Below are 24,667 nucleotides of genomic sequence, written 5' to 3' on the forward strand. Positions count from 1 at the left end.
ACTGCTACGGCGGCCCTGGCCTCCCGGTGTGGCCGAAGAGCTGGCCTGCTGATGAACCTCCCACCCTCAGGTCTTGACCCGTGGAAGCGTTTCTAGGCTCCTTATGGAACCGCCCTCTCTGCGATGGTGGAGAAGCTGCCTGCGGGCCTCCTCCTGGGGTGGCTGAGAAATAGTCCCCCGGCCCCGGCAGGCGCTGCCTTCCGGAAACAGAGAGAAGGCCAGGGAGGGTGCAGCCAGTCGGGCGCTGCGGATCTGCCCCGCCCTGGGGCCGGGACCATGGGTGTTGACCGTGGGCAGCCGCCCCCGCCCTGCCAGCAGAGCCCTTAAAGCCGCCCAGGCTCTGCTCACCCGAGCCCGCCACCATGAAGGCTCTCCTCCTGCCCCTGCTCACTGCTAACTTGGCCTTGCAGCCGGGTGAGGCTTGGGTGGGCCCGGGGCAGAGCTGAGGGAGCAGGGCCCTGGGGGTGGGACGATGAGGGAGGCAAGAGGGGCCGAGAGGGAGGGGGCAAGCTGGAGAAGGGGCTCGAGGCTCCGGAGGAGCCTGCGTGCAGGCGGGCCGCTGGCGGCCTGTTGGCGCTGGGCTGTGTGGACCTCAGCTTCGACCCGTCCTGCCCGAGGAGACCAATCAGCAGGAGCTGGAGCCTCGCCCCAGAGACAGAGCCGGCCCGGCCAGAGATGCAGCCACCGCTCGTCGCTCCGGGAACGGTGCCACTGAGAGGCACCTTGCCCGGCGATGCAGGCCATTTGGGAAGGATCCTGTCCACCCTGCCCTCCCCTGCCTGGTGCCCCTCCCTCTCAGGAGCGTGGCATCGTGACAGGGACTTAGGGAGGCTGGGCAGGGCGCCCCGGTGTGCGGGGCCCCTAGTCACCAGACGGTGCCCCCTACTCCACGCAGGAGAGGAGGAAACGAGGTTCCTGTCCCCCCCGCAGTGCAAGGCGGGCAGCCCTTCACCCCACCCCTCATTCCCCTACAGGCACCGCCCTCCAGTGCTACTCCTGCGAGGACCAGGGCAATAACGAGGGCTACCAGCGTGTGCAGAACTGCACAACTAGCGCTGGGCGGAGCACGTCGGTGAGTGGCCCACGTACCCCTGGCCTCTCTGAGTCCTGCCCTGCCCGCCGCACCGCCCCGGACGCCCCGCCCCGCCCCGCCCCGCCCTCCCCCAGATGCCCCACACTCTGCGCGCCGTCCTGGACGCCCCGCCCCCCGCCCCGCCCCGGACTCCCCGCCCCCCGCGCCCAATCCCGGACTCCCTGCCCCCCGGCATCGTCCCCCGGATGCCTGCAGGCGCTCCAAGGGCCCGGGATTGGGTCTCCGCACTGGACTGCTCATCCTTCTGACTACCCGCCCACCGGCCCCCTTGTTCTCCTGTCCCCACACAGATATGGGCGCTCCGTTTCCCATCCGTCCACCCCCGCCCTACCCCTTATCCACCCATCCGTCTGTCCCCTCACCGATAACCCTCCCCTTTCACCGCTCACCCTCCGCGCACACGTTGGCCCTCGTCCCTCCACCCTGCATCCACTCATTCACTGAGCAACTCCAGTGCTGGCAAAGGGTCTGGATGCCCGGGCATGTGGACGTGGATGAGACCGGGCCCCCGCCCTCACAGGGCTCGTCGTCTTGGGGTCGACCCAAGCTGACTCTGGAGTTTCAGTCAGAGTCAGGACAGGAGGCAGGCCGCGGGAGCTGGGCCAGGGCAGGTGGGTGAGTGCCCAAGGCCCAGCCCTGCCCAGCATCTCCACCGCCCCTCCCCCCACAGAATCCATCGGTCTCCTGACCCGCAGCAAAGGCAGTGTGGAGGACTCGGGGAATTCCTTCGGGAGCAAGAAAAACGTCACGCGCTGATCCACCGACCTGTGCAACGCCAGAGGGGCCCATGCCCTACAGCCGGCCAGCGTCGCCCTGGCGCTGCTCGGTGCTCATGGCCGTCTGCTGCTCTGGGGCCGGGCCCAGCTGTAGGATCCAGGAATACCCTGCTGTGCCCTGTGCCAGGCACTGGTATCCAGGGCCTGGGTCACTCCTGACACACCTGGCCCCGTCACAGACCCCTCGAGACCCTCACTCAAGTCAGGCGATGTCCCCCGCCCTTCCCAGCACTCCGTGGCTCCCTCGAGGACTCCTGCCCAGCTCCCACCGCCCAGCAGGCTGGGCTTCATGATGTGAAACAGCCGGCAGATAGCCTACCAGACCCCTGCTCAATATTCCGACCCACCCTTAACCCTTGCTCAAGCACATCTTCCTCCAGGAATCCTTCCTGCCTGCCCCTCCACGAGCTGAGCCAGGTTCTGCCTGCAGTGTCCTCCACACCCAGCACGGAGCAGGCTCTTGGGAGGGTCCTCCAAAGGCTGAGAGAAAGTGTTCCGAGTAGGCCTGAAGTCAGCAGTATGAGGTCCTGAGAGCCCCAAGAAAGGAAGCTCGGAGGGGTGGGCTTGTTCATGGGGGTCGGGGGGGGCAGCAACGCCATACACACAGTAGGCCCTTAATAAAGGCCTGTGGGCTTGGCGGCAGAGAGCCTCTGTCCTTGCTTGCCCCCAGGTGGAGGTCAGGGTCTCAGGTCCGGCGCTGTGCGGGTGTAAATATGGAAATGTGGATCACGTTTAGAGCTCACAGAAAGAAAGAAAGCCAAGGACGAGTATCCCAAGCGCTGGCACCTGGAAGGCCTCTGCAGGACCCAAGGTCCAGAGGGAAGGACTGCGGTGCTGAGAGCAGCCACGTCCACCGAGTAGGGCTCCGGGCCATGGTGCCCGCGTGTCAGCCCGTCCCCGTGGGGGGGGGTGGTGCTCCGCCCTGGGCCGAGGCTCAGGAGGGGAGGTGCTCTGGGCCCCCACACACCGCTCTGGACTCCGCGGGCGAGCATGAGAGGGGAGAGGCAGCTGGCCCCCAGAGGTGGGAGCCCTGGCTGCGCCCTCCACACCCTGCGACCCAGGTCCTGCCCCACCTCCCGCCATCCCTGAGGTCTCACAGCTGTGAGCCTCCACGACAGCTCTGCTCCCGGCCCAGCTCCCCAGGAAGAGGTCTCCCCTCCTGCAGGACGGGGCGCTGACGGTTCCCCCAAGGGTGCGGACAGCATGGGGCCACCTGCAGGGGCAGCCCCCCCACCCAGTCCCCACACAGAGACTATGGGACAAAGAGAAAGTGCAAAGCCCTGTCCACAAGCTCCGGGAAGACACCTGCCCCATCTCCCCCTCAGTGTTGCTTCTTGTGCAGAGCGAGGTGCATTATGTGAGCTGACACACCTGGTCACACTCTCTTAGGGAAACCACTTTTGTTTCTAATCTCTCACTCTCCTTGGTGAGGAACAGAAACCCTGTGGCGGCCGAAGTGGTCCTCCAGATGGACCAGCAGGTTTGTTTTTAAGATGACCCTTGCATCTTGCGCAGGGGAGATGCTCTCCAATCCGCTCGCATCTCCAGTAGCGGGCGATGACCCAGCAGACGTGACAGAGCTCTCGCCACACGCCAGGCTCTTCTCTGCCACCTCCCGCACAATCATTCATTCATTTCTCCCTACTTAGAGGTGGGGCTGTGCAGAGGAGGAACCTGAAACAGGGAGGTGAGGCAGCTTGCCCAAGATCACGCAGTCAGCTAGTTAGAACTGGCAAGGCTCACATTCGAACTCCAGTAGAAACAGGCTCAGAGAGGTGAAGGAGCTGACCTGAGGTCACACAGCTGGCTCCTGCCCACCCCAAACCAGGCCCCTCAGTAGGCATCTCCTGCTCTGGCCCCAGCTCCCAGCCACACTCAGCCCTGGGCTGTCCTCCTCCAAGGACTCTGGCTGTACTGGACCACCTGTCTGGCCTGTCCAGGTCTGAGGTTGGTGGGCTCCCCCCAGGCTGATGACTGATCTGACTCCCTGGGGATATCCCCACCCTCCCCATTTGACTCCAGCTGCTCAAGGAGGCAGGCTGGACAGCAGGGAGTGTGGGTCTCCAGGGGGTACTCTGCAGTCCTGGGGTACCTCAGGGGCCCCTCCTGAGTCAGGAGAGATGCCCAGTGCTTCCCCATGCCCGGTGGGCATCTCTCCTGACTCAGGAAGGGCCCCCTGAGGTACCCCAGGACTACAGAGCACCCCCTGGAGACCCCATTATCCGGCCCACATAGGCTGTGGGGTGGAGCAGCCCCCAGGTGAATCACGGCCTCACTGCTGAATGCTCAGGGACTGTCCATGCCCCCAGCCTGGGCCTGGGCACACAGCACCCAGAAAAGAATTCCAGCCCCAGGAGTAATCCGGTCAGTCCCCCCAGAGTCTCCCAGGGTCCACCCCTGCGCTTTGACAGAGCTGCTCTTTGCCAAAGCGACCACCCCAATTTTACAGAACTGAATTTCAGCTCCACAGTGGACTGGCTGCCCAGTTGGCGCTGCGGACAAACAGGTCTGCGCCCTGGTTCTGTCCGGCCCACAGGCTACCTCCTCATGGCAATGTGGTGGTGAACAAGGCGTGCATGGGTCCACACGAGCCCCAAACAGGGACCGGCTAGGCCAAACGGGCCCACAGAGCTGCTGCCACCAGATCCGGGACCCCCGCGTAGAATTGCTGGGGTCATGGGATGGGGTCCAGGTGGGGCCAGGGGCCAGGGGCTGCCTGCTGGTTCTGACTACAGGCACTGCTGCTTTTGCTTCCTTGGGTGGCATCTTGAGCCCATGCTTCTCTTCACTTGGAGGCTCGAACCCAGGAGGCAGCCAGTGGAGTTTAGCATGCGGGCCTGCCTCTGGTGGCGACACCCGGCGCTACCCAGATAGGAGAGTCCTTAGGAACCAAGGGGACCCAGAATCACCCCTCTGTTCGTCTGCCCTGCTTGGTTCCGCAGGCTTGGAGGCTCCAGGGCCAAGGGAAGGGATCGAGGTCCTGCGCCCAGGACTCCTTCCAGCCCTCCACAAGGTGCCAGCGACCTATCACAAGATGCGTGTGTCCACTGCGTGGGACAGGAGCAGCCGGATGGTGGGGGCACGGAGAAGGCGCCGGTCCTTATGGCACTCACATCTTGAGCACCTTCAGTGTACCGGGCATCCCGCTGGCCTTGGGGTTTGGCAGTCACCGAGACAGACCAGCCCTGGCCACCTGGCCACAGGGTCCGGCGGGGAGAGAGCACCCCCTACCTATGGATTGTATCAGTGTAAAAGTAAGTACTCTGGGGGATCTAGCCCAGTTTGGGGTTCCAGAAAGGGGCAGATGGAAGGGAGGGAACAGCGTGTGCAGTGTGTGCGTGTCTATGTGCGTGCCTGCGTGTCGTGTGTGCATGTGTATGTATGTGTGTGCACGTGTATATGTGTGTGGGCACACGTGTGCACCCACGTGTTGTGTGCATGTCTGTGCATGTGTATGTGTACTCGTGTGTGGATGTGTGCATATGTGTGTATGTGTGTGCCCGCGTGTCGTGTGTGTATGTGCACTCGTGTGTGCACGTGTGTGCGCCCATGTGTGTGTGGATATGTGCATACGTACGTGCGCACGTGTGTGTATGTGTGTGTGCTGGGTGATGTGCACACAGAAGCTCAGAAGGAGCCAGGTGGCAGGCACACGGGCTGTGAGGAGGGTGGGGCCGCTGGAGTCTCACCCACCAAGCTGCACTGTGGTCTCCAGAACTAGCTCTCTAGCTACCGGGTCCTCCCCTGGGGGGATGGGACAAGGTGAGTGACAAGGCGGCTGCATTCTGAGGGGCGGCCAAGGGGGCCTCGGAGGGCATGGCATTCCACTGGCCCTGAGAAGCTAGCCCACCCCTGGACAGATGGCTCGGAGCCCAGCCAGGGCGGGGACAGCGTTACAGGGACAAGTGTGAGCATGTGTGGGAAGGGTCTTCTTACTGCCAGGGTTTCCTAGGGCAGGTGGACCCGCCCTGACAGGAAATGAGCCCTCTGTTCCTGGAAGTATCCAAGCAGATGCAGGGACCCAGGACAATGCTGGCCCTACTCCATCCAGCTGCTGGTCCCAGAAGCAAAGCCAGAAAAGCAAACCACTCAGCCTCTGCCCGACAATGACCCTGGCGAGGAGGCCGCCTAGCACCCAGCTCCGTGGACTGTGGACCACGGCTGCTCCAGGAGCTCCTTCTTCCCGGCCTGCAAGAACCCTGCAGCCCAAGCCCGCTGGGTGTGAACTGGATGGACAGGCAGCTTCCTCAGTCCGGCTGCTGCCAGATGCCTTCTCAGAGCCACTGGACTGCAGCCATCACTCAGCAAACCCACACTCCCAGGACTCTAATACTTACCTGAGCAGGTGGCGTCGGGGGTCACTGGTAGATGTAGTCGTTGGAGAGGCCTGGAGGCTGGTCAGGCGAGCTGGCCTGCCTTCTCTGGGCCTTTGCGCAAAGCCCTGCAGATAAGAGGGACAGGACACCGACTCAGTGCAGCAACGCGTCAGACCCGGCGTCCCAGGTGCCTAAGTCAAGTTAGCGCTGAATCCACTGCTGAGTCATTTCGGTTACTAACTCCTCCCTCTCCACCCTGGATGCTCTTTGCTCCTGTTTCTAGAAAGGGTAAAGGGTGGGAATGCTTGGAAATGAGGTTGCGGTGGTCAGGATCTTGGAGGGCAGAGGTGAGTGCGGGGGGGTTAGAGGTCACAGGCTGAGACTGAACAGGTGTACTGGGGCCAGACGGAGACACTCTTTGAATCCGCCCGAACATGGGGCTGTCGTCCTGCGAAAGCGGGGAGCCCCTGGAGGTTCGGGAGCAGAGGAGGATCGGTTTCCAGTCGTCTCCAAGTAACGCCGGGGACCGGGCTATTTTCCATTTCTCCCGCAAAATCCCACAGCCTAGGCCAGGGAAGTGCTGGAGGCTCTCCCAAATCAGAGGTGGAATCTCCCGGGTCAGTCCGAGTCTTCAAGGGCCAGGGAAGGCGCGAGGAGCTTGCGCTCCCAGAGAGGGGGGTTGGGGAGCGCGACTCTGCGGGAGACCTGGGGGCGCTCCTGCGTCCGTAGCGCCGGGAGTGACCGCCAGGTGCCGCTGCGACCTCCGGGCCAGCCGCGGAGAAAGCCAAAGCCGCTCGCGCCGCGGGGTGGCACGAACCACTAAGAGCGTGGGGGGGGGAGCCGCGGCGAGAGGCGGTACTTCGCCCCGCGGCGCCAGGCGCGTCGCCCCCTCAGCCGGCCTCCCGAGATGGTTCGCTCCGCCCGCGCAACTCTCAACGGTTCCCAGGAGGGCCAGCAGAGCAGCGGAGCCAGCGCCGCCGGCTGCAACGCTGCGCGCGGCACCGGCACCAGCGCTGACGGCTCTCCCGCGCCCGGCGCCCGCCTCTCCCGCCGCCACGATGCTGGAGCTGCTCGTAGCGCTGCTGGCCCTGGCCCTCGCCTACTTTGCGTTGCTGGACGGCTGGTACTTCTTGCGCGTGCCGTGTGCCGTGCTGCGCGCGCACCTGCTGCAGCCGCGCATCCGCGACCTGCTGGCTGAGCAGAGCTATGAGGGCCGCGTGCTTCCCTCGGACTTGGACCTGCTGCTGCACATGAACAACGCGCGCTACCAGCGCGAGGCCGACGTGGCGCGCGCCGCGCACCTGGCCCGCAGTGGTGTGCTCGAGGCGCTGCGCGCGCTTGGGGCGCACACCGTGCTGGCCGCTTCCTGCGCGCGCTACCGCCGCTCGCTGCGTCTGTTCGAGCCGTTTGAGGTGCGCACGCGCCTACTGGGCTGGGACGACCGCGCTTTCTACGTGGAGGCGCGCTTCATCAGCCTGCGCGACGGCTTCGTGTGCGCGCTGCTGCGCTCCCGCCAGCACGTGCTGGGCACCTCGCCAGAGCGAGTCCTTCAGCACCTGTGCAAGCGCAGGGTGAGCGTCCCCCGTCCCCCGCACGTCTCCCCTGGCCTCTGAGGACCCCTGGCTTCCTGGCCCCACCATGCCGCCTCCCCTCTGCGGGATGCTCTCATCCCGCCGGGTACCGCTCCCGCCCTTCCCTTTGGTCCCAGGCCAGGACCTTCACTGACGCCTTTCTTCGTGGGACACCTCAGGGTTCCCTGATTACCTCTTTGTAGCAGCAGCAGCAGGACTCAGCATTCCCCCCTCCCGCTGCTTCTTAGGAACTTCGCTCCTCAAGGCTCCCTGCCGCACCCTCCACATTTTCCATAACAGGGAAAACCCCTCTCCTCAGAGGGTCCAAGTGTGGCCGAGAGTGCTGAGCCCCTCTCACGGGTCCTCGGTTCTGAACGAAGGATGGAGTTGGGGTGGGGGTGGTGTCGGTGACAGGAGATTGGTGGGCGTTCTCAAGGACCTGAGACCCCCCTTCACCCAGATTAGAGCTGAGGGGCTGGGTCACCATCCCTTGGGTTCGGGTGAGAATTGAGCTCTCTAGAGCTGCAGGCCCTGCGCTTTTTCCAGTTGGAGAAAAGAGGGCCACAGCACCTGCCTGGGGCTCAAGGCCCCTCCCTGGGGCCTGCTCTTCCCAGCAGTCGGGCATGCCGCTATGGCATGGCAACGGGGCCCTGGGGACGTTGCTGCGGTGCTGGTTGCCAGGGCAGGCTCCTGCTGCAGACAGGTGCCTAATGCTTGGGCACCTGCATGCTAAAGCCAGAACATGCTGGACCCCTTGGTGCCCTTAGGCAGGGCGCTACGCTCTCTGGCCCTGGACAAGCGCAGAAGAAGGAGACAGCCTCACCTCGGTCATGGTGAGGCCATGCCTTTCCGTTATGTCAGAGGTGGGGAAATAGGCTCAGAGAGGCGATGCAAACTGCTTGAGGATACACAGCAGGCCAGAGGCCCAGCCCGCTGCTTTTCTGTCTCTTTGAGTCAGGTACACCCCCAGAGAGCCTGGATCCCACCCACCTCACACCGACAGAGATGCTGTGTGTATCCCTTCATTGTCAGGAGACCGGGAGGGGAGAGCCATTGAGGCTTTAAATCCGTGGACTCAGCTGCGACCAAAGTGTGGAGGAGAGGGAGCCAAGGCCACTTTCCTGCAGGGGACGGTGCCATGAGGTCAGGTGTGGGCTGAAGGGTGACGCCCATGTGAGAGGTGAGGCGGCCCTCACCCGGCCTGGCAGGGACACCCTGTAGACTTCCGGTCCCAGATGGGGCGGAGGGCCCCGGGTCCAGTGTCGGGTTTAGTGTGGGGCAGGCTGAGCCCAGTGCCCGAGATCTGCCTGCTGAAAGGCTGGCGTGGGGCAACCCGGCCTTGTGGGGAGGGCTGGGCTGCAGGCGAGTCTGGATCCGGTCTCACCCCCGACTCCCTCTGCAGGTGGAGCCCCCGGAGCTGCCGGCCGACCTGCAGCACTGGATTGCCTACAATGAGGCCAGCAGCCAGCTGCTCCGGGCCGAGAGCGGGCTCCACGACGTTCTCAAGGAGCAGTGACCACCACAGCCTGCCCGCCCTGCCTACCAGCCTTGACCTGGAGGCAGCATGGGCCAGCTGGACTGGGCCCTCTTTGAGTTGGAGTGGCCTTGCGACCTGCCCAGCCCCCTCACATGCTCAAGGCCCTCCCCTGCCCCCATTATTGATGTCCCTCCATACCCCATCCCATGCCGAGCACGGGGTGAGGGTGACACAGGCACCCAGGCCATCTCTGCCCTCGGGGTGGTGGCGATGGACAAACTGGGAGGCCCAGGGCCCTTGGCATGCAAGCAGCAGGGGGTCGGGGTGGGCTGCTTACAGGTGAAGCCAGGCTTCGGTGCTCTGAGTGGGAAGGGTGCCTGGGGCAGGGAATGGACTGGGTTTGCCCTGAGTCCCAGAGCTTGGAGTCTGAGGCTGCCACTGAGGGTGAAGCCAGAGCAGTCCTGGAGGTAGGGCCGGGGGTGGGGCAGGGAGCTGGCCAAGGCCTGGGCCCTGATGTGGGCCCCGGGGAACTGGAAGGATCAGAGCAGCATTTCAAAGCAGATCCCTTTGCTGCGCGTCAGCGCGGGGCAGAGTGTGGCCGGCCAGGGTCACTCAGGAGAGAGGCCTGGTCACTGGGTGCTGGGGTGGCGGCAGGGCCTGCAGCAGGGGCTCGGGGCCTTGGAGAGTGCGGTGGGCCCCGCACAGGTCAGATGTGCAGTGACTCCAGTGGAGGCAGTGAGCTGTCATGGGTGGGGGTGGGGGTGGGGTGTCCTAGTCGGAACCTGCTGCTGAGGAGGGACTGGGGAGAGGCGTGGGGTCCTGCCTGGGTGCCCTCACCCGTTTGCACCCCTTGGTGCCCATAGGACCGTGCTGTGTGACCCTGGCTGGGGTCCTGCCCTCTCTGGGCCTGGAGCACCTCTGCCTCCCGCTGGGGCTGTCCTTGCCTGACGTGACATCCTGCCTGGCTGTTGATTTCTTTCTTCCTGCACTGAGAGCTACTTCCCGCAGTGGGCTGGGGCCACGCATGATCTTCCTGGCTTTGCTCGAGCAGCTCTATCTTGGTGTCACCAGCCTGCTGAGGTGCCAGCTGGGGCCTGCCCGCTCTCCTGCCTTGCAGCTGGGACAAGGGCAGCCTGGGGAGAAGCAGGTACTGGCCCGGTGCCTCGGAGAGTGCAAGGGCAGCGTAGGTGGGCCTCGTCCCTGGCTGGGGGCAGAGTCAGGGCTCTGGGGGTGGGTTCTGCCCTGGACAGGGTGCCCGCTCACCTGCGCCCCTACAGCTGCCCCCGCCAGCCCCTGGGGCAGCCCAGAGGGGCCCAGGACTGCTCCCTGGCCGCCCTGTCCACCCCCCGCCAGCAGGGCCAGGAGCACGGCCACGGCCCTATTCCTCCCCTGCCTCCACGGTGTCGTTTGCCTCAGCCAGTGGGAACACTGAGGTGTTTCTGTTTTGTTTAAGGAAAACCCAAGAGTAAAGGGCCTTCAATGTGAGTGTGCTGGGGAGTTTTCATTTCCAAAGCCTTTTCTGACGTTGGTGTCGGGATTGTTGGGTGAACTTGGGGTCCATGCTGTCAGGACAGGACCTGTGCCCGTTCTGCGGATCACGGGGTCGAGGCCAGAAAGGAGCTGCCCCGAGCCCCTTACAGACTGGCCCTCTCCTGCTCTGTGGTTGTCCACAGAGGCTTAGGAGGTCCCACCCCAGACTCTGGGTCTGGGCCCCCTTGCTCCTGGGCTCACTGGGCAGGGTGAGGGCTGGCAGGTGGGGCAGAGGTCAATGGGCTTTAGTGGGTGGGGTGGGGGGCAGGGTGAGCAGAGGGACCATTGAGCAGGCCCTCCCAGGAGGGCAGAGATGGGACCCCTGGGACAGAAGGGTGAGTGGTAGCGGGGGGTGGTGTTTGTGCTCTGACCACCTGCCCCAGAAGGGGCCAGCACTGGGGTCTGAGAGAGAAGGGCCGTTGGAAGTGGCTGGGTGTGCCGCAGGCATTCAGCGGTGGGGCTGGAGAGGCTTGAAGCAGGGCAGTGCTGTGCTGCCAGGGTGGTTGGCTGGAGCCGCAGCCCTTTTCACCTTCCACCTTCCCCGAGGACCCTGGGGCCTGTCAGGTGGAGGCTCATGCCTGTCCTGTAGGGAGGGGTGGTAGGGCTTGGGGGATCATGGCAGGTGACCGAGCTGACCGTTGCCAGACAGGACTAGTTCCTGGTGGGACCACAGATAGGAAACCATGCATTCAGCCAGTGGTCCCTAGTGGCTGGCTGGGAGCCTGTGGGACGGGTGGCTGGGGAGATGGAATGGAGGCGCCTGGGCATGGTCTGCCCCGCTTGGCACAGTTGGGAGGGGGTTCAGGATGGTCACGGGCATCTAGGCTGCATGTGGCTGCCCCAGGGGAATGGGGACTTCTGTGTCCACTTCAAGGAGATGCAGCCCAGCTGGGGCGGAGGGGGGAGGCTCTGGGTCCACACTTGGAGGACAGGCCCGCAGCAGAGGGGAGGAGGGTACCTGCTGACTAGGGGGCCTGGCTTCAGGACTGGGGCTTTGGGAGTGTATCTGCAGCCTAGTACTCGCAAGACCCACTGATCCTATGCAGTGGCCGCTTTTGTTGAGAAGTTCAAGTGACTGTCAGCCCACATGTGGCCTGGGCACTGGTTCTCCCTGGACCACGCTCCCCCTCCTGCACGCCAGTGGGTACAGGACCGTCCACCCCAGCTCCCTGCACCCTGTGGTCCAGGCAGTGTCTGGCTCCCCAGGTGACCCGCACCCCCCCCACCCCGGGCCACCTGCCTGCGGACATCCGGGGAGGCGGAGCTCCTTGGGGGCGGTGGTGGCATTCCTCGCCATCTCATGATGGAAGAGGGGCCCTTTCTCTGGCCAGTGAGCAGGGTTTGGGGGGGAATGAAGCGTCTCCCTGCCACCCGCTTCCATGTGACAGGAGGTGGGGGTGTGCGGTCAGCACCACTTGCCTCAAGGCCCCACACGCCCGCAGACGGTGTGGGCAGCTGCCATCCACCCTGAAGCCACCTGCTGGTCACTTGTGGCCCCCAGTCATGGCCTTCCCAGCTCCCACAGGGGCGCAGACAAGCAGGCGTGCCCAGGTCCAGGGCAGGGGCTTGGCGGGCCCCCGTGTGCTCAAGCCACCCTGCATGGCTCCCAGTGGAGGTGTGGGCAGGGAGGACCCGCAACCCTGGCGCCAGGCGAGGAGTCCGAGGGGGCGTGCGCCCTCTGCTGGCCATGTGGAGGCCCCGCAGGTGCCTGTCCCCACCCACCCGCCTTCCCTGGGAGAAGGCAGCTGCCCCGCCTCTCCCAGCTGCACACCTGTTCTGCACCCCTGAAGCACCCAGAGGTGCCCTCCTGCTGCTCTGCTGGCGAGGCTGAAGAAGGCACTGATGCGGCTTCACTGTGCCCCAAGGTAAGTGGTGGCCCCGGCCTCCAAGTGCAAGGTCACATCAGGGGTGGACTGGAAGTCTGGCTGTGATGCAGAATGTGGAGAATCTCCAGCCCAGAGGCCCAATGGCAAGGTGGACACTGACAGGCAGGGGTCAGTCCAGCTCCTGCTTCCCACTCCCTGCAGTGGGGCTTGACCAAGGGACTGCCAGGGAGCCAGGGACAGCTGGCACGGTTTCCTGGGGCCTAAGGATCCTGGGCTCCAGGGGTGTGGTCAACCCCCAAGGACACTCTGCAGCCCATCCTTGAGCAAACAGGCCAGACCCTGGGGGTCCCTGAGCCAGCCCTGGGGATCTGGGGCAATCTGGCACAGCATTCATGTTTTGTACACACACTCCCCTCTGATCTCAGCTGTCGCCGGGGCCCAGGGTGTAGTAGGCCTGTTGTCGCAGGAGGCGACGGGCCTGGGGGGCTGTGTGGGTGCCCGCAGACCTGGGCACACCGCACCCCACACCCTTCGGAAGACCCAGCCTGAGGGGCAGGCCATCCCCACATGCCCTCTTCCACAGGTCCCCCCTTGCTGCCACGGCAGACCTGGGCCCTGCAGACTCACCCACCCATGGAGAACACTGGATTCCAGCCCATTTCCTCCCCATACTGGAGAGGGGGCACGGAGCCGGGAGATGCCTCCAGAGCCCCAGGAAGCAGGGTCAGATTTTCCTTGGCCCGAGCAATGAGTCCTGGTCGGACTGCAGGAAGGCATTTGTCACCCGAAGCCTCTGCCTGCCTGTCTGTGAAGCAGCTCAGAACAGCTGTGGTGGGCACAAGGCTCAAGTGCCAGAACGTGCCTGGTCCCACCTAGCTCCCCGAAGGCGGCCCTGGGGGCTCTCAGTGTCCAGAAGGAAGAGATGGTCTCCAGCCTCGGTTTATTTATGTATCCCACAGGTTTGGGGGAAGAGGGCAGAGTGCGCCCCGAAACGACAGGTAGCCTGGTGCCCGCTGAGCTTGGGCCGTGGGTGTGTGCCAACAGAGCAGCCAACAGACAGCGTCGGGTGCCTCAGGGAAGGAGGTGGCTGAGGACCACGGCCCCCAGGGGGGCCAGAGCCCCGGCACTGAGCCTGGCAACGCCCACGGAGTTGCAGAGGTCGTGGAAGCAGCAGAAGATGGGGTGGGCAGCCCCGATGCTGTCTGGGTCGGTGGCCTCGCAGGAGCTGGCACAGGTGCTGGTCACCACAGGGCTCTCGTTGAAGGGGAACTCTGAATGGAGGGCAGGCGTCAGAGCGCAGTCACCCCATCCCGGCCTTCCTTGGTCGTCCCAGTCTGCGCCCTTCACCCCGCTTCCTGCCTCCTCCCAGGACATCCTAACTGACCACCAGCCTGGAAGTCACCCGGGCCCCTGCTGGGGTCTACAATGTGGCCCTGAGGTGGGAGCTGGGAACCCCGGGCCCCCACCTCACCTGCCTCCACTGTCACAAGCGTGGTCTTGCAGGCTATTTCGTCCGGCTTGCAGTAGGTAATGTTCTTGCACAGAGGAAGGGCTGTGGGCTGCTCACAGGTGATGCAACTTAAGGCCTCACCTGGGGGAGGGGCGGGGCAGACCCTCATCACCCGGCCCTGAGACCCACCCTGGGGGGTCACAGGAAGGGCAGGAGAAGAGGCCAGGGGTGGTCCAGCCCTGGGCCCTTCCCCACGGGTTCTCCTGGAGCACGTGTCGGCGTCCCTCCCTGGGGGACCTCCCTGCCCCGCTGAGCCCCTTCAGGCTCAGCCTCCTGGCTGAGACGTGATCCTTGCACCCCTACCCCAATGTGAGCCTCGGTCTCCCTGCCTGGAAAGCAGGCCGTGACCCCTGCCCCGGGTGGAGCCACGCTTAGGACCAGAGAGTCAGGGCGACCAGCCCAGTCAGTGACCCCCTCCCCGCCGTGGAGGTAGGCTGGGCGAGGACCAGCGCCAGGGCCCCCGCCGGCCAGCCGCACTGCCCCTCTCACCCAGGTGCACAGCTGAGGCCGCAGCGAGCAGCAGGGCCAGCAGGGCCCTGGGGACGGCCATCCCTCTAGTCGAGTTGAGCGGCCGTGGTCTCCGCCGGCCGCCCATGGGGATTTATACCCAGCCCTTGGGTCCCAACTCTGGGTGGCGGCAGGAGCTGCCCGTGAGTCAGCAGGGTGGAAGCTGGGCAGGCAGCTGGCGGAGGACGCGTGGGTGCCAGCCCTCAGGGCAGGAGCCCCAGGTGCTGGAGCCGGCCGGCCCATCCCCTGACCACCACACGGGAGCCGCAGGCCCCTTTCCGCTGCTGAGTGTGGTGCCCACATCCCGGATGGTGCCCTCATCACCACCAACCCCTTCCTCACAAATGGCCTTTAGACCAGGCCTGAGCTTCCTGTTCCCGGCCCCAGACAGCAGGGCTCCCGGACCCGCCATGCAGCCCACCTCCCACCGCACGCTGGCCCATGCCCACCCCTGCGCTCTGCCGCTCACTGGCCCTGCCGCCTGTCTCCCCCGCGCCAGAGGCCTGGGTCCCGTCTGCTGTCCCAGCCTCTGATTTCTCTGTCCTCTGAGGGCCCAGTGGGTGGATGGGTGGATGTGTGGATGGACAGCGGATGGATGATGGATGGTTGAAAAGACAGAGGGCTGGGTGATGCTTGGGCGAGTGCTGGGTGGAGGAGGAATGAACGGATGGACAACGCGCGGGTGGTGGGCGGGCTGGTTGGAAAGGGAAGGGGCACGTCTGGCACTTGAGCCCTGTGCCCACTTATTCTTTCACCACTTATGAGAGAATAAGTGGTGGGGAGGCGGTGGATGAAGGGGTATGTACTGGGTGGAGGGTGGGGGTGGGCCCTGCCGTGGGGCAGGGAGTTACACCCCAGTCTCAGGGTGGGGTGACATGCTGGGAGGAGCTTGGGGCTGGCACTCGGGAGGCCTGGGTTTGAGTCTTGGCTGTGATGCCATCTCCGTGTGTGACCTTGGGGTGACTCTCCTTCCTCCAGACTGGATTTCTCTTTCTGTGATGAAACTAGGGGCCCAGGGCAGTTGGAGGGCAGAAGTGGCTTGGCCTCGTGGATGAGGAGGTGGCTGCAAGGAAACAAAGGGAATTGTTTGCAAAGGGAGGACCGTGGTTAATGCAGGTCAAATGATGGAGTCACAAACAGCAGGCGTGGGCCCAGAACACAGCAGGGCAGCCCTTCCCTGGGGCCTGGGCCACAAAGGCACTGAGGACTGTGCAAGCGGATCCAGGCAGGGTCTGGTCTGGAGCCTCAGAGACGGTGGGGGGCCTGCACCCCCAGTCTGTGTGACCAGATCTGCTCATGAGCCACCCTGACTCCCTTCTTTTAGGAGTAAAGCATGCAGAGGAGCATCAACCCAGGGGACAGCTGTGAAAACTAGCCAGCGAAGGTCGCGGTGGTGATGGATGTGGAGCAGCGGCCGGGTGGGCTGGTCTGGGCTCCAGGCCGGGAGACCCTGTGGGCCGTCGGGGCAGGCCGCCTGGAAAGCAGCCTTGAAGGACCCAGAAGACCTTGGAGGTGGAGATGGCAGGGAGGGTGCTGAGGGGGGTGTGGTAGTGACCAGGATGGACACACAGCCTTCCCGTGTTTGCCTGTAGGGCTGTGTGTGTGTGTTTACCCAGCCACGCCTGGGTGCATAGTCGCTTCAGTCGTGTCTGACTCCTTGCGGCCCTATTGACTGTAGCCCTCCAGGCTCCTCCGTGGGATTCTCCAGGCAAGAATACTGCAGTGGGTTGCTGTGCCCTTCTCCAAGGTAGCTACCTGACCCAGGGATCAGACCGGGGTCTCCTGCATTGCAAGCGGATTCTTTACCAGCTGAACTACCAGGGGAGCCCTTACTGAGTGTCAATTCAGGCTTTAAGGCTTAAGTGACCCACGGCTGTCCTTGTTTTTGTGAGAGATATGGGAAGAGCCAAATGGGAGGCCTGGTGGATAGCTGAGGGCAGGGTCTCCTTGACAAGGTCAGCGCCCAGAGACGCGGCCCTGGGGGCGGCGTCTGAGACTGTGTAAACGTTCCTGGCCTCCTGGCCCCCCCTGTTCCAGGGGATTTGTCCAAGGTGCTCTCCCAGAAGCAGGCCTGCAAGGGTCCTGCCCCTGGGAGCTGGCTGGGACTGCAAGTCTTGCCCGCAGGAAGAGGAGGTGTGGCGTTCCCAGGGTCTGAGGAGCAGGAGGCCTCCGAGGCTGCCCGCGTCCTGTCCCGCACGCGTGGGGCGCCCTCAGTGGGACCCGACTGCGTTCAGCGGCTGCCTCCCTCCATCCAGTGGCAGAAAACCCGTAAAGGGGGTGACGGACAGTGGGGGCTCTCCGGACCCAGGGCTGTGGGCTGGGGGGGCACCTTGTGGTGCCGAAGGAAAGCCCTGCAGGTCCGACTGTATGTGGCTGGAGACTCTGGGTGCTGCGTGCACCCAAGGCCTCAGGGCAGCTACCGGAGCAGGGCAGGGCAGAGACCGGGGGTTCGTCCCAGGGTACCCAGGGTCCATCTCCTGCCCTCCATCCCTCTCGAGTGCCCAGGCCTGTGCTCATAGGGCCCGGGGGAAGGGGTGGGGGCAGGAAGGGGGTATGAGAGGCCTGTGGGGCGGGGGCTACCTGGGAGGTGGCCTGGAGGCTTTGGGGCTGGCCCAAGGCCCAGGGGAGAAGGAGCTCCCTTCTTCACTGGAGCTTGGGCTGCCTGGGGTGCCAGGGGGTGGGGCTTAGTGAGGGCGGGGCTGGGGGCTTTCTGGAGAGGGCCTGGAGCTCACCCTCCAGCCTCCCCCTCCCTGCCCCCTCCGCCACAGGACGCAGGGGACCCTGTCACCACAGGCCTGACCCGGAGTAAGGCCTCGTTCAGGGCCCAGACTGGTGAGCCTTGGGGGTCTTTGTGGAGTAATCCCAGGTCCGGGGCCACTCTTGGCCCCCCTTGCCTACCTTCTGCCTGGCCTGGCCTGGCCTGGCCTGCCATCCTGTACCCAGCCAACGTTTCTGTCTTTCAAGGGTGGTCCTAATGCCCCCTCCTCCGAGAAGCCACCCCGATCCAGCCCTGGTGGATGTGGTGTGCCCCCTGCCTGTGGGCCCCACTTCCTGTCCTGCCACAGCCAGGGCCCCAGAGCTAGAACTAGTGGGTGTGCGGGTCTAGCGGGCGTGCGGGCCTTGTGGGTGTCCAGGCCTAGTGGGTGTCTCGCGGTTGTGCGAGTCTAGTGACCATCCCCCCTCACCCCATCACAGGGAGATGGAGGGCCCACAGACAGATGGGGCAGCGGAGTGGCCGAGAGAGAGCCTGGGCCAGGCAGAGGGGCGGGGAGATGGAGGCGCTAAAACGGCCGAGGGGGCCACGGCCTGGGCTGAGGAGCCAGAGCTGCAGCGGGCAGCCCTGCCCCCTGTCCAGTGGGCAGGTCTGCTCCCAGAAAACAGATTCAGGAGGCCTGGTGCAGGTGTGAGCAGTGATTCTTCAGAGGTGCTGGGGGCTGGGCTACATGGGGCTGCGGGTCGGAGTCTAGAGATGGAGGCTCAAAAGTGGGGCAAGCAGGAGGAGGGCGCCGGCCAGGCTGCGGGGACTGCCCAGGGCGGGCGCCCCATCCACGTTGCACAGGTCAGTGTTGCAGCAGGACACGGGCCGGGTCCAACCAATGCCGTCCACGTCCGAGGGCACGCACTTGCTGGCACAGGACTTGGTCACCGTGGAGTCCCCCAGGAAGGGGTACACTGGGGGCATGGGGGCTCAGGCATCAGGCTGGCCCCCGAGCCCCAGCCCAGCCTCCTCCCGCAGCACCCACTCTGCCTCAGCCCCTCCGTGACCCGGCCCCTCCTTCCTTCCACCACCATCACGCCAGGGGCGCGCAGTGACTTGTTCAGGATGTCTCGAGGGGTGAGGCCACTCCGTGACTCCCCAGCAAGGCTGCAAGAGCCTCCCATTCCAGGAAGGAGGGTGAGGAAAGAGGGAGGGAGCCTGGCTGCTTGGACTGAAAGCTCTTTCTGGAAATGCCGAAGGTGGTGGCTGCTCTCCGCAGACAGGGCCTGGGCTGGAAGCAGCTCCGACCCCGGGGCCCTGCCCACCGCGCCCGCTGACCTGTCTCCAGGGAGTAGAGTGTGGTCTTGCACATGGTCTCGTTGGCGCTGCAGATGGCGATGGTGGCGCAGCTGGACACGCTGACGGGTTCGGGACATGTGTAGCATTTTAGGGCAACCGCTGGGGAAGGAGCAGCCGGGGCCGGTCAGGCAGGCCTCTCCCTCCCAAGCCTTGGGACCCGAGAGCCCAGGTCTCAGGGGGACAATGCCACCGAGCCTCCAGTCGCCCACCAACCAAAACCCCGGGAAGATTAAAGAGCCGTGAGCTGGGTCCCTGATTCCTGAGGCAGAGTGTGCCCCTGGCAGTCGGGCTCAGCCTGCCAGCCAAAGCTGAGGTGAAGCCGTGTTGGGGGTGCTGGGGAGGCATGCGGAGGTGGGGCCGCACCCACCTCTGCAGTAAAGAGCCCGGCAGTGGCCGGGAGGACCTCACTGCAGCAGTCGCCCCCCCATACACCCCCAGCGTCCTCATCAGCAACATGCAGGACTCCAAGTGCTGCAGGGGGATCGGGGATCGGGCAGGGAGGTATATGGCACGCAAGGTGGGCCAGTCCAGGACTGCTGTGCCCGCTGGTAGAAGCTTAACAAGGGAGAGGAGGGGAGCTCAGACCCAGAGGGACCCAGATGGGTCAGGGTGCGGGCTGGTGGGCTGACCCCTTCCTTCCAGCGCCGGTGCCCTAGCCGGGGCCCCGCAGCCTGGCCCTCCCCTCCCACTGCTGTCACTGTGTCTCCCAGGACACCTCCGTTTCCTCCTGAGCAGGACCGCCTGGCTGGGGCCAGCGCCACCAGCTCCTCCTCGGGTTGGGAGTGGGGCCCGTGAGGGTCTGGGTGTCTGAGACCCAAGTCCCTCAGAATGTCCGGTCTGCTTCCCTCTTCTCCACCTCCTGCTGCCCCCACCCCAGTGCCTCCCCAGGATCCCCACAGCATCTCCTGAGTCCTTCCCCGGGAACCATGGCCCCAGAATCTGGGAAGGTGACCCTGACCTTGCCCGCCTGCCCCAGCGGAGAGCCCGTCCCTGGTGCCCACGCCCCTGATGAAGGGCCATTCCCCGCAGTGGGCACCCAGGGCCTTGGCGGCCAACCACCCTGCCAGTCCCAGCCCTGGACAGCACATCCCGCTGTCCACGTCCTCACCCTCCCTGGGCCACAGGCACCCCTCTGCCGGTGCCCCTCCGTGCCTGCCCCCCACGCCGTCCTCACCTCCCGGCTTTCTGCCTCTCCCTGGCCCCCGCTGCCCCCTATGGCCACCGGGCACCCCTCACCGAGCTCACAGCAGGCAGCCAGCACCAGCACCGGCAGTGCCAGCCGTATCCCCCACATGGTCTGGTTCCTGCAGCGCGTCGGTCCTGGGCCTGCCCCTCGGGGATGGGAGCACCATGCAGCCACCCGACCGGTCAGCTGAGCAGATTAGGGGATCGGTTTCCCGGGTGGCGGAGGTACGGAGGCCCGCCCCCTGCCCGGGGCCCCACCCGCCCCCACCTGGACCCGCTCCTCTGTGGCTCTCCTCTGCCCCTCCCTGCCCCTTCCTCATTCCTCCGCCTCCTGCGGTCTGGGCCCCTCCCCGCACCCTCGTGACCCCCTGGTGAGCCCCCTCTTATGGTTGGGGGTCCCCGCCTGCCTCTGTAACTCCCTCAGGGGTGCTCTGACTTCTCCCCAGCAGACAGTACTGCCCGTCAGGATGGCCTCAGCCTGCCTGGAAGGGAGCGGCAGAGGGGGGCTCCCCTGCACCCTGACTCCCGCCTGTCAGGGGCCTTGGATGCCCACTCCTGTCTGTGGCGTTGAGTTCTGGTCTACTGGTTCTGGGTTCGAGTCCTCCCAGGGTGCCCAGGCCCCAGTGCACCGCTTCTTTGAGGCGGTCACGTGGGGCGTCGTGATGGGGAAATGGTCGCCTGGACAACCAGCCACAATGTGCTCAGAGGCTTAAGGGCACAAAGACAGCAAAACTGCTGGGTCAACGGAAAGACCCTGGCCGGCGGCGGGGGAGGGGTGGGGTTGCCGGGGACACGGATCCTGGTGTCCCCTCCAGGGGCCGGCACGCCTCGGTCGGAGCCCCTGGCCCCACTGCAGGTCAGCGAGTTGACAGGATGGGCCTGGCCCCAGGCTCAAAAGGGGGAAAAACGCATTCGGATTCCGATTCTGGTCCTAGGTTCAAGCAGCTCAAGGCAACCAGCCTGCCCCGGGGGCTGCACCTCGGCCTCTCCAGGGTCTGCCCTGTCTGTGACCGTGCCTCCCCACTCTGGCCCCCACGCTGCCCCAGCCAGCACCAGTAGGTGCGGGACAGGGCTGTTGACAGGCCTGGTTGGCCGGGCTGGGCCCGATTTACCCGGCTCCACCACAGCCCCACTGGGCTCCTCCCTCCTCTCCAGACCTCACTCCCCTCCAGCTCCGCCCCTGCCTTCCCGCTCCAGGGTGTCCTTCCCTCCTACCGTCCTGTGGCTGACATTCTGCCTGGGAGCCCTCCCCGCCACCCAGTGGCCCCCAGTGGCCTTTTCTAGTCCTGGGGGTAGCAGCTCCATGTGGGCTGTGGTCTTTGATCCCGAGACTGGGAGGGCTGCGTCTCCCTGGGCACCAGGGTGGGGAGGGGCGCCTAGCCTTCCCTAAACACCCAGGAGGTGTCAGACACCCCGCCTGACGGACCTGGTTCCTGACACCACGGCTGGCGGTGGCACCAGAGTTTCAGATGCGGGATGAGAGGCTGTCGCAGCAAGTTGACAGGCTGGTCACTTGGAAGGGAGGGCTGGGTGACGGCCAAGACGGCAGCCGGGCCTGTCTGATTCTGCCACTTCCCAGGCCGCCGGGTTGACGCTGGGCGCGGCTAACAGGAGCAGACAGCACCTCGCACACCCGAGCTTCCTCCTGGGCCATCTCCCAGCGTCTGGCCCAGCCCAACGCCTTCCGTCCTCAGACCCAGGGACCCCACCTGTCCTCTTTTGGAACAAGTATGGCCTCTGGGCATTAGCTCCTCCTAGAGTTTCTGTCTGACCCCCGTGGGGAGACACAGGCTGAGCCTTTCTGAAATCACAGCTGTGCACAGGGTGAGGAGGAATGTGCCCCAGCCAGGGTCTGGGTGCTCTGCTGGGAAGCCTCCCTGCTAAGAGGTCTATGCCCTTCCCTGTTCCTCTAGAGGCCTCGGGGTCAGTGTGCCCAGTGTGACCAGGGTCAGAGGTCAGTGTGAGAGGTCAGTGTGACCAGGGTCAGGGGTCAGATTGTGACCAGGGTCAGGTTCAGTGTGTGACTGGGGTCAGGGGTCAGGTGTCACCATCACTTTGTCTGGGAAGCTCTTGTGTCCTTAGAAAGAACAAACTAGACAAGTAGGTTAAAAAGGCAGGGAGCAAAGGTCAGTAACAGAGTTACTGTCAGCAGCAGTCCAAGCAGGAGTGAGAACCAGTAGCAACTTTGATCTTGGTCCAGGTAGAGTCATACTTGGGTTACCCTCTTCACAGGAATGGAGCCATCTGGAGTGGTCATATATATTTTTTGATGTATTTTTCTATTCAGTTCAGTTCAGTTCAGTTCAGTCGCTCAGTCGTGTCCGACTCTCCGCGACCCCATGAATCACAGCACACCAGGCCTCCCTGTCCATCACCAACTCCCGGAGTTCACTCAAACTCATGTCCACAGAGTCAGTGATGCCATCCAGCCATCTCATTCTCGGTCGTCCCCTTCTCCTCCCGCCCCCAACCTTCCCCAGCAACAGGGTCTTTTCCAGTGAGTCAACTCGTCGCATGAGGTGGCCAAAGTATTGGAGTTTCAGCTTTAGCATCAGTCCCTCCAATGAACACCGAGGATCGATCTCCCTTAGAATGGACTGGTTGGATCTCCTTGTAACCTAGTGTTATTGATGTAGGTACGACAGACCCAGTTAGAAGTAGTTGAAGGACTGACAACCTGAATGTTAGCAGACAAAATAAATCTTTTTTTTTTCCAGGAGAATGAGCCTGAAAGGCAATCTGGACCTGGCGCTTTGCCAGGTCTAAGTTTGTCCGTTGCCGGGTCTAAGTTTGTCCGAGTAGGTTCTAGCCTTTTAATGTGGTATTAACATATAAGCCAAAGTAGTTGTCTCCAGTAACAATTTTAGCGTTTATCTAGCTATGAGAAGATGTAAGAATTTGGGCTCAAGAAAATGCTTATGTGAAAATATCTAACTATCTGAAGGCTGTTTTGTCCATTTTCCCAGAGCACAAAGTGAGTGCCTAGTTTCTGATCTCTGCCCTGAATTCCTTTCAGGGGGTATTGAAGAGCAGCAGCCGTAGTGGCCATGATTTGACCTTTGTAGAGGCACGCAGTGAGTGCCAGTTTTCAGCTGGCAGGGCCCCTTCACGGCCATGAGTTGGCCACGGCGTGGGGGCGTTTCATGGCCGTTTTGCCCCACGGCACTGGGATGGCTCACTCCCCGGCCTGTCAGAGGTTTCACTCACTGGCCACGCAGCGCGCTGTTTCTGGAGGCCCCGTGAGTAGCCAAAGTCTCCGGACCACACCTACCTTACTGGCTGCTTGGTCTAGGGAAACAGTCCCTCTTGTTGCTTCTTCTTATATCTGTAGTCACACCATTACAATCATTGATCTCATATGGAAATGTAGCCCATCATTTTATCAGGGGTTCAGTCACACGGTAATGTAAGAAACAACACTTTTGAAACAGGCACTATAGAAAACTATAATAAATAATATATATTACATTAAATATATTTATAATTTATATTAAATATATTAAATTCTGTTAATAACAAAATTTGTTTACCTAGTTAATTTAATTTTAGAAAGCCCCCTCCCTTTTTAAACAAATCTTGAAGAGCTAATATTTTTGCACAGACGTCAGAATGAAACCATAGCCCTCTATGATGACAGGCTTAAGAAGCACGTTTAAAATCTCATTGCAATTCAATAGGCAAAGCAGCTTGGTTGCTGCTGTGACATATAACATTTTAAGAAAGTAACTAGAACTATGACTAATAAAATTCTACCAGGACATGTCAGATCTTTATGAATTCCATTTAATTGTTAGAACATCTGTATTAGTAACACCTACCATACAGTATTTACTGTGTAACAAGTTATTCACTTACCAAAAATAACAATGAAAGATTTCAACAGCAGTTTCTTTTCATCTTAAGAAAACTTGTGCTGTGTACAAAACTCTTTTATCAGGTACCACTTTCCAAAAGCCTTTTTTTTTTTTTTTACTTTGTGTATCCAAAATAAAACTTTTCCCACTCAGAAATAGTCACCTGTGAGCCAGACCTACTTTCTTTTTCCTTAATAAAATGCAATTTCTTTCCTCATACCCTGTTTACCAAAAACACACATCTTCCTTTCTTTAAGGAACCAAGAACTGATCTTTATCTTAGCATTCTATAGATTGGAGAGCATAAATACCAGTGATTAATTTTTAATAAACCTTTGCTTTCTTATAGAAAACATCTCAGGATGGCACCAACTATTCTTCATTAATAGTCCAAAATGTCTTTAGTTTTTCTGTAAGAGGAAATTAGCTTTCAGTAATCAGTGTTTCAGAATCTTATTTTATTTAGAAATGACATAGCTAGTCAATAAGCTTTTTCATCACTTAGTTTAGCATAACCCTAGAAATTCAGGTTACCAAAATCTAGACAGACTGTTTTAGATAAAGGCAGAGGAACCAGAGACCAAATTGCCAACATCCGCTGGATCATGGAGAAAGCAAGGGAGTTCCAGAAAAACATCTATCTCTGCTTCATTGACTATGCCAAAGCCTTTGACTGTGTGGATCCCAATAAACTGGAAAATTCTGAAAGAGATGGGAATACCAGACCACCTGACCTGCCTCTTGAGAAACCTGTATGCAGGTCAGGAAGCAACAGTTAGAACTGGCCATGGAACAACAAACTGGTTCCAAATAGGAAAAGGAGTACAATAAGGTTGTATATTGTCACCCTGCTTATTTAACTTATATGCAGAGTACATCATGAGGTACGCTGGGCTGGAAGAAGCACAAGCTGGAATCAAGATTGCCGGGAGAAATATCAATAACCTCAGATATGCAGATGACAC

The 24,667-nt window shown here is 62.3% G+C and overlaps 4 protein-coding genes across 5 annotated transcripts; 2 read left to right on the forward strand and 2 right to left on the reverse strand.

Moving 5' to 3' along the window:
* The first annotated feature begins 223 nt into the window (after nt 1-223).
* LOC148775295 (prostate stem cell antigen-like) lies at nt 224-3,004 on the forward strand. The gene is given in 5 exon segments (XM_088844591.1): nt 224-414; nt 975-1,072; nt 1,168-1,311; nt 1,614-1,704; nt 1,764-3,004. Coding segments are annotated over 5 exon segments (585 nt in total). The 5' UTR covers nt 224-362; the 3' UTR covers nt 1,964-3,004.
* A 4,096-nt stretch (nt 3,005-7,100) lies between these two features.
* On the forward strand, nt 7,101-10,718 carry THEM6 (thioesterase superfamily member 6). 2 transcript variants are annotated; one of them, XR_008686759.2, is made up of 3 exons: nt 7,101-7,756; nt 8,789-8,899; nt 9,159-9,292. XR_008686759.2 is itself a non-coding variant. In XM_055432520.2 (2 exons), the coding sequence occupies exons 1-2, from the start codon at nt 7,244-7,246 to the stop codon at nt 9,270-9,272; spliced, it is 627 nt and encodes a 208-aa protein (XP_055288495.1). In that variant the 5' UTR covers nt 7,173-7,243; the 3' UTR covers nt 9,273-10,718. The 2 variants fall into 2 exon arrangements, 1 of the variants encoding a protein (XP_055288495.1); XM_055432520.2 differs by lacking the exon at nt 8,789-8,899 and having other exon boundaries at nt 7,173-7,756; nt 9,159-10,718.
* A 2,810-nt stretch (nt 10,719-13,528) lies between these two features.
* Nucleotides 13,529-14,661, reverse strand: SLURP1 (secreted LY6/PLAUR domain containing 1). The gene is made up of 3 exons (XM_055431981.2): nt 14,589-14,661; nt 14,061-14,180; nt 13,529-13,860 (listed from the first exon to the last, which is right to left on the reverse strand). Exons 1-3 carry the CDS (start codon nt 14,647-14,649, stop codon nt 13,661-13,663), a joined length of 381 nt encoding a protein of 126 aa, XP_055287956.2. The 5' UTR covers nt 14,650-14,661; the 3' UTR covers nt 13,529-13,660.
* A 3,341-nt stretch (nt 14,662-18,002) lies between these two features.
* Nucleotides 18,003-20,032, reverse strand: LYPD2 (LY6/PLAUR domain containing 2). Its single transcript, XM_055432421.2, has 3 exons — nt 19,900-20,032; nt 18,643-18,762; nt 18,003-18,278 (listed from the first exon to the last, which is right to left on the reverse strand). Exons 1-3 carry the CDS (start codon nt 19,955-19,957, stop codon nt 18,070-18,072), a joined length of 387 nt encoding a protein of 128 aa, XP_055288396.1. The 5' UTR covers nt 19,958-20,032; the 3' UTR covers nt 18,003-18,069.
* Nucleotides 20,033-24,667: the final 4,635 nt, after the last annotated feature.

This window comes from Moschus berezovskii, chromosome 16 (genome assembly GCF_049115385.1).
Source record: "Moschus berezovskii isolate FMDL1 chromosome 16, NW_MosBer_1.0, whole genome shotgun sequence".
Classification (NCBI taxonomy): domain Eukaryota; kingdom Metazoa; phylum Chordata; class Mammalia; order Artiodactyla; family Moschidae; genus Moschus; species Moschus berezovskii.

What these genes read in the sequence shown, in the direction of transcription:
- LYPD2 (XM_055432421.2), bottom strand. Translation starts at nt 19,957, where the DNA reads ATGTGGGGGATACGGCTGGCACTGCCGGTGCTGGTGCTGGCTGCCTGC. An exon ending in GGCTGCCTGCTGTGAGCTCG is followed by an intron (nt 18,763 to 19,899) that starts GTGAGGGGTGCC and finishes CTCCTTCCCCAG; the next exon opens with CGGTTGCCCTAAAATGCTAC. An exon ending in ACTCTACTCCCTGGAGACAG is followed by an intron (nt 18,279 to 18,642) that starts GTCAGCGGGCGC and finishes CCATGCCCCCAG; the next exon opens with TGTACCCCTTCCTGGGGGAC.
- THEM6 (XM_055432520.2), top strand. Translation starts at nt 7,244, where the DNA reads ATGCTGGAGCTGCTCGTAGCGCTGCTGGCCCTGGCCCTCGCCTACTTT. An exon ending in AGCACCTGTGCAAGCGCAGG is followed by an intron (nt 7,757 to 9,158) that starts GTGAGCGTCCCC and finishes CTCCCTCTGCAG; the next exon opens with GTGGAGCCCCCGGAGCTGCC.
- SLURP1 (XM_055431981.2), bottom strand. Translation starts at nt 14,649, where the DNA reads ATGGCCGTCCCCAGGGCCCTGCTGGCCCTGCTGCTCGCTGCGGCCTCA. An exon ending in GGCCTCAGCTGTGCACCTGG is followed by an intron (nt 14,181 to 14,588) that starts GTGAGAGGGGCA and finishes CCCCTCCCCCAG; the next exon opens with GTGAGGCCTTAAGTTGCATC. An exon ending in GCTTGTGACAGTGGAGGCAG is followed by an intron (nt 13,861 to 14,060) that starts GTGAGGTGGGGG and finishes CCCTCCATTCAG; the next exon opens with AGTTCCCCTTCAACGAGAGC.